Here is a 7268-nt window from a genome sequence, read left to right as displayed (position 1 = left end):
CCAATGTTCCTTTTCCCCACACAGTCCAAAGTTCACTAAAAATAAACTAACTCTAAATTGCCTGTGAGTCTTAATAGTTGTCTGTTTTAGCTCCCTTTTCCATCTGCAAAAGATAAGTAGATATACAGTACTGTATATCTAGGTTTTAGGTACTAGTGTAAAGTGAGGATCTTTTAATGCCATGAATAACTTTTATTTATCAATTAACTTGATACAAAGTTGAGTAAACAGCAGAAAGCTAAAGCAAATCAATATTTGCTGTGTGCAGCTTTGCCTTTAAAACAGCAGCAGTTCTCCTCAGTTCACCTGCACGCAGTTTTTCAGGCGTCTCAGCTGCTTCTGTGTCTTCATGTTAATCCCAGACTGACTCCATGATGTTGAAATCAGGACTCTGTGGGGGCTCTCTGTGTGTGTCTCCTCCTTCACTATTAAGTCATTTACAGTGTTTGTAAGCTGGAGGCTTCAAGTTTCAACATCACACTTGTGTAAGTTGCATACTGGACCATGATTGACTCCAATCTAGTTGTGATGTCATAAATCCTGCTCGTAGGTAAAAGTGTTAAACTGAGATTTAAGGTGATACAGAGAAACTTTCAGAACAAACTCAAACATCCAACTGAAGGAAAAAAAGGGAAAACATATTTTTTAAGTTGAGGGGGACTTTAAGGTTATTAGTAACAAATCTGCTTTTCAAATAAAAATCAAAATGTCTACTATGCCGCAGGGGCTGATGGGAGGTTTGAGGAGCCGTTAGAAACCACGTGGCCCTCGTCTGATCTCACAGCTCGTCCTTGTTTGGCCTCAGCTGCGTCAGAGCGCCACTTCTCCCCAGGTTCATCAGAGGAAACACCACTGCACAAAATGCTTTTCCTCCCAGCTGCTGCTCTGTGCTGTCTGTGTTCAGGTGAGTGTTTCCAGCCAATCAGGAGCCAACAAACTCAACCTTTAACAAACACTGTCACACTGACCTTCATCTGTGTGTCTGTTTCTCTACAGCGCTGGTTGCCATGGCAGCAGAGCTGATTCAGAAAGATTTAACATTGACCAGGAGAGCTGGTGAAAAAGTCTCCTTCAGCTGTGGAGGAACTGACCAGTGTTACAGTGAATCCCCATTTGTATACTGGTTACAGAAGAAAGACACAGAAACATTCACATTTATTCTTGATATTGACATGAGGACTGGTGACATAGATAATGATTACAATCATACTCAAAAAGATGATTTCTCAGTTGTAAAAGAACAGAACGGCTGTGAGTTGGAGATCCAGACAGTTCAACTCTCACATTCAGCCACCTACTACTGCGCCTGTATTAAAGTTGATACCCACAGTGAGAAATGATCCCTGCAGCCTGTACAAAAACCTCCAGATGAACAGATGTCAAACAGTGTTTGTGACAGGAAGAGAGCAGTAAACCACAGCCCAGGTTCACATATTTCACCTCCATCTCAGCCAGAGTCACAAACAAACTGAGCTGAGGACTAAATGTTTGTCTGTTGGTGTCAGGATTTTGATTTAAACATTATATTTCATTGATATTATTTATCAGCTATTTCAGCAGATTTCCTGTTGTTCCACACAGTGAGAACAAAGGAGCAACACAGAAGCACAATGATACAACAAGATGAAGACAAACAAACAAACAAACAACAATATAACACACATAAAAGAGACAAATAATGCAGAGATCAAAAGTGAAACTTTATTAACATTTGATTTAATAACAAAAATTGACAAAATAATAAATAGAAAAAGATGTTTGACAGAGTTGAAAGTTTGAGATGAAGATAAAAATGGTCTTCTTTGACCTGCTGCTGGAATAAAGTTCATTCCTCCTTCACAATAATAATCTGCTGTTAATGAAAACACTTCCCGTGGCTCTTTCACAATAAAAGCCTTCAGGCAGCAGTCTTCACATCACATCTTTGAGCAGATTTCAACAGATAATTTCACTTTAGTAAAAGATTCAACACAATTCTTGGATTTATGACAATTTCCCCTCAACAGAAATGTGGTAAATGTAAATGGATTTTGCTCTGTGAGCAGCTGAGACTGTCTTCACAAGAGAAACGACAGCAGACACTGTTTGTTTCTTTTAAGACGACCACCATCATTCCCTAACTTTAACCACGTGTTTATTATTGTAACCATGACGACGCAGCTCCCCTCATCTTAACAAGGAAGTCATTTTAACCCAAACCATGATCTTTACCTAAATCTAACTAAACCTTAACCACAGGTTCTGATGTTTACTGTCCATATTCTAAGACAAATGGCTCCACTACAGCATTTACTATTAGAAATTTAATCCTTTATGTGATTCAAAATTTTAAAAATCAATTGATTGACAAGCAAACAAAAACTACGGCTCCTATGAAAATGTACCTGCATGGCAGCACAGGTACTAATGTCATCCTAACTTGGTTTAGTTCATAATACTCAACAAATCTCCTCAAATGTCAACTTTACAACTTTTGAAGTGTAATCAACAACAATCATATTTTATTTTAGTCCATCATTCTTATCTAAACATCTGGAGTGAACCACACAACATACTGTTGTAATGTTAAGTTGTAGGGAAGGATTTTACACCTGCATTTACTGATGTTTTGTCCACTAGTTTTCATCAGAAACAAGTAGTGACCAACACTGACACATCATCAGCTTTTAAGTTGATATGTTGAACTTGTTAGCAAACAGTTGCTTATTTCCACATCCAGCAGTTACGGAGCAACATTATCATTCATTTGGAGTCGTGTTTCTGTCCACCTGGTGAATGTAAGTCCAATATTCACTCTCTTTTAGCTCTGTTTTTACTCTCTACCAACTCCTGAGGGAAATATCTGGCTCTTTAGCTGCTAAATGCTCCACTATGTTCAGCAGCTAGTCTACAGTTAACTGTGTCTGTTTGCCGTTTGGTGCTGAGCAGGTAGTGTACAGTGGTTTTTTACAGCTTTTTCTCTGAAAACAGCTGCCTGCTGCGGCCCAAAACGACGCTATGAGAGCGCTGAGAGTGAACCAAAACAGTAAAGTTGCAGCCGGACAGATAAACAATGAGCTGAAACTCACTATAAAGCTCCGTAAAGCCGAGAGGAGCTGCAGAGTCACTGATAATTCTCTGTAGGTTCATCACTACGAGCCACGACCAACACATTACACACTGACACATCATGGTTATTATAAAAATATTGATTATAGCAGCTTTAAGTAATTTGCATCACTACAAATGTCAGTTTGATTTTAAATGAGTTCTTAGTTGAGTTTAAATGTTGACCTGATGGTGGCGCTAGAGGAAAAGTCAGAGGATCAAAGTTATTATAATTCATCCTGAGGGGAACATGAATATTTCTACTAAATTACATGACAATCCATCCAATAGATGAAAAGATATTTCAGTCTGGACCAAACATGTCAACCTGCTGGTGGCGCTAGATTCAAAGTTAGAATCAATCAAGTCAAATAAATAATTGAATCCTGTGGGGACCGTGAATGTCTGCACAACATTTAATGAACAATCCATCCGTCCTCTGATCCACAATCAGATCCAATGGATCTGCACTTAAGTGGTGGAGCGACCAACCGACTGACATTAGCATCCATATAGTCACACTGCTAATGTGGCTAAAATCAAATAAAAGAAGAGACAGTCATGTTGATATGAACATTAGAGAAACACATCATGGAGATGAAATCTGATACTGGTTCATAATTTGGATTCGTTCACCTCAGCTGACACAGTCAACAGCAGACAAGTTTTTGTCACAGTCTCATTCACTGTGAGAGGATATGGCTACTTCATCTTTGGCTCTGGAACTAAACTGTATGTAACAGGTAAGACTAAACTTTCATTTTCCTTCCGTTGTTTTATTGAACAAGTTGAAAATGTGTTTTTAGTTTTAGTTTCTGCTGCTTCAGGCTTTACATGTTAGTTTTTTCTTATTTAGTAGAGAATTCTTGATGCAGCCATTCTTCCATAAAACTAATCAATAACTCCTGAAAAGAGCTTCAAATCTCACTGCACACCACAAGTTCTTCTTTATTTATGCATCACATCAAAGTTTGTTTACAGCCAAAAAGTCTGATATCAGTAATGTTACAAATAAACAGTATTTAATAATCTCACTGATTCAGCAGCAGCTCCTGTTTATTAAAAACAAGATGATATATGATGTGAAACATTATTTAATAAATGTTCCTAAGTGTAATTTTAGAAGCAAATAGTGATAAATATATTGTGTGTTAAATATACAGTATATATTTGTAAATGGTAAAATGTGTTTTGGTAAAATCAGTGTGTTTATGATGATAAATATGTCTTTTAGTGGAAGATAAATTAATGCATGAAGGCAAACTCATTTTAAATGTGTAATGAAGCTAAATATAATTTATAGATAAAATGTATGATTGTATATCTTAATCTATAATTAATATAAATCATATTGGTTTATGAAATCAACATGATGTTAAATATATAATGTTAAAACATATTTTAGTGTTTGGTAGAAAATATAATGAATCAGATAATTTACATGTTGTAATTTAATTATATTTATATTATTATATTATATTTTATTTACATATCTGAACATGTTGTGGTAATTGTGTTTTATATAAAAGCTAAAACTCTTTAAAAAGTTGTTAAAAGTATTGATGTATTGTGTGTCTGATTAGAGTAAAGTATATGCTGGTAAATATACTTCATATACACACTATAATCATTTACAAATGAAATATAAATATAATATATTTTAAGCAAGTAATAAAATTGTACTTTATGTTTTACTGAGACTAATTTTTACCTTATTTTATTTTATTTTATTTTATTTTATTTTATTTTATTTTATTTTATTATACTTGACATGTCGAAACATATGTTGGTAATTTGCTTTTATGTAAAAGCTAAAACTATTATTTTTAAATTAATGATTTTTTAATTTTAAATTTACTGATTAAAGTGTATGGTGGTAAATATATTTTATATAAACCATTATAATCATTAGCAAATGTATTTTATATGCGGCTGTTATGTCATGATATATTTTCAATTTTACAAATTCTCTTTTCTTATATCAGAAATTAATGTGGTAAATATTGATAAAGTGGTAAATGATGTTTTAATCTTTATATATGACATATGATGAGCTTCCATGATGCTTTAGTTTGATATGATTATTGATACAGTGTCCAGTAGATGATGTTTTTGGTGTACTGATGAGTAGTTTAGTGATCATGTAGTTTCCAGGATCAGACTGAATGCAGTGCAGTGCTGTAAGCTACTGTTCACTGTGTGAATGTGTGTCTGTGCTGCTTGTTGCTGCTGTCAAACTTCAGATGAGCAGGTAGTGAAGCCCGTGGTGAGCGTGTACCCAGCAGCATCCAGAGCCCACCTGGAGGGGAAGAGCTCCCTGCTGTGTCTGGCCTCAGCCATGTCTCCTCCTCTAGTCCAGTTCTCCTGGAAAAGACAGAAGAAGAACGGCCCGCTGGAGGATCTGCCCCCTGCTGAGGGAGAGCAGCTGGAGCTCAGAGAGCCGGGACGCACCGTCGCCATCAGGGTGGTTGATCGGGATGCTCTCTACACATATAAATACCGCTGCTACGTCAGGCACGAGGGGGGAACAGTGGAGGCCCAAACAGAACAAGGTAATGAAGGCTTGGTGACTGTGTTCAGCAGTGATTCAGCTTCATCTGGAGATGCTGTCAGAGAGAGCAGAGGAGCAGAGCACTGACATTTGTTTTGTTTCTGTTTCAGAGGTTTCTGCTCTTCCTCCACCTGTCCCGTCTCAGTACCAGGTGAAGCTGCTCTGTGTGCTGTACACAGTGCTGATAGTGAAGAGTCTGGTGTACTGCTGTGGACTCTCTCTGCTGATGATCCTCAGAAACAAGGGACCGTCCACCAACTGCACACATGCTGACTGACTGTTTTCTGCTGGCCTTTTCTCACCATCACATCTCATCAATTCATCTCATTTATCACTTTGATCAGTGTTCAGAAATGTCAGTAATGATGTGTTGTGGTTGGTTTTACATTTTCTCATTGAAAACAGTTAAGACACAGTTGTCCTGAAAACATAAATACATATATAAACATATACAGTATCTTTGCAGTTACTAAGTATACATTCTATAGAATATTAATATCTTGATGCTCTAGTTTAATTCCACTTTTAATCATGACTTGTGTAATAGTGTAAAATGAAGTTGAATCATTAGCTACCTGGTAGATATTTAAGTGCTTACAGTATTTTTTCTTTCTTGTGTATTTTCTTTTTAATACATTATGCAGAGGGTGGCAGGTTTATCAAAGTCATTCAGAGTAACATTCTCAATAAACTGAAACATCACAGTTTCTGTCTTTTATAATCGTCCATGTTTTCATTGATCTCAGTTTGGCTTCAAATAATGTAAATCATCGGACACAGAATCCACTATATTGGCCAAGTTTGTTGATACCTACAAGTAATTTGACTCTTGTCATCAGTAGATCTCAGTAAACTTTCACATAGTGCTAAAAACAAATATACAGGAAGATACAAAGAAAAGTTTACAGCTAAACAGAAACAACAAAGTAAAGAGAAGCAAACATAAACATAAAGTTATTAAATGCAAGCAAGTAGGTGTGGTGTGCCAAGAGGTTGGTATCATCTTGTAATATAGTTTCAGTGTGGATGTACGACTCTACGCTGATGAAACTGTTGTTTACACAGATGAAGAAACAGCAGAGAGCTGCTTTGAAGAGCTGCTATAAAAATGATCACGCAGCGGCTTGATTAGTCTGCACTGAAGCCTGAATGTTGTCAAAATGATGGGTGTGTTTTTTGATTTCTTTCTAAATCACCAAAATACTGATAAGCTCTTGCAGTTTTATCAAGACAAAATTGATTGGTACATTACCATATAATATGATTATAAGAAAACTAAGTTCATTTAGATTTATACAACAGAAAGAAATAGAAAAGTGATTAATTGTAGAAAAGATGACTTGTTTGTCTCAGTGTGGTTTGTGTTCTGCTGCTCTGATTGATGATAACAAATGTAGGATGTATTTTTTTAAACGTTGCAGAGAGGAAGTGAATGTTAAAAATGTTCTTACAGTGTGAATTTAAACACTCTGCAGGCAAAAACCTCAATTTAGAAGAAGATGAAAGATTTCAGAAACACCACAATTTAAAAATGTGTTTGTTTTATGAACAAAAACAACTTTATAAGAGAAACTGATAATCAAACAAACAGCAACAAGAAAGTTAAATAATCTGTAATAATCGGTATTAA

General features: G+C 35.9%; 1 protein-coding gene across 1 annotated transcript; it reads left to right on the top strand.

Moving 5' to 3' along the window:
- The first annotated feature begins 861 nt into the window (after window positions 1-861).
- LOC137193460 (immunoglobulin lambda-1 light chain-like) lies at window positions 862-6045 on the top strand. The gene is made up of 5 exons (XM_067604683.1): window positions 862-904; window positions 997-1329; window positions 3783-3830; window positions 5331-5639; window positions 5749-6045. The coding sequence occupies exons 1-5, from the start codon at window positions 862-864 to the stop codon at window positions 5913-5915; spliced, it is 900 nt and encodes a 299-aa protein (XP_067460784.1). The 3' UTR covers window positions 5916-6045.
- Window positions 6046-7268: the final 1223 nt, after the last annotated feature.

Source organism: Thunnus thynnus, chromosome 12 (genome assembly GCF_963924715.1).
Source record: "Thunnus thynnus chromosome 12, fThuThy2.1, whole genome shotgun sequence".
In the NCBI taxonomy this organism is placed as follows: domain Eukaryota; kingdom Metazoa; phylum Chordata; class Actinopteri; order Scombriformes; family Scombridae; genus Thunnus; species Thunnus thynnus.
Note: the sequence above shows the minus strand (reverse complement) of the source record. Positions and strands in the feature narration are given on the sequence as shown.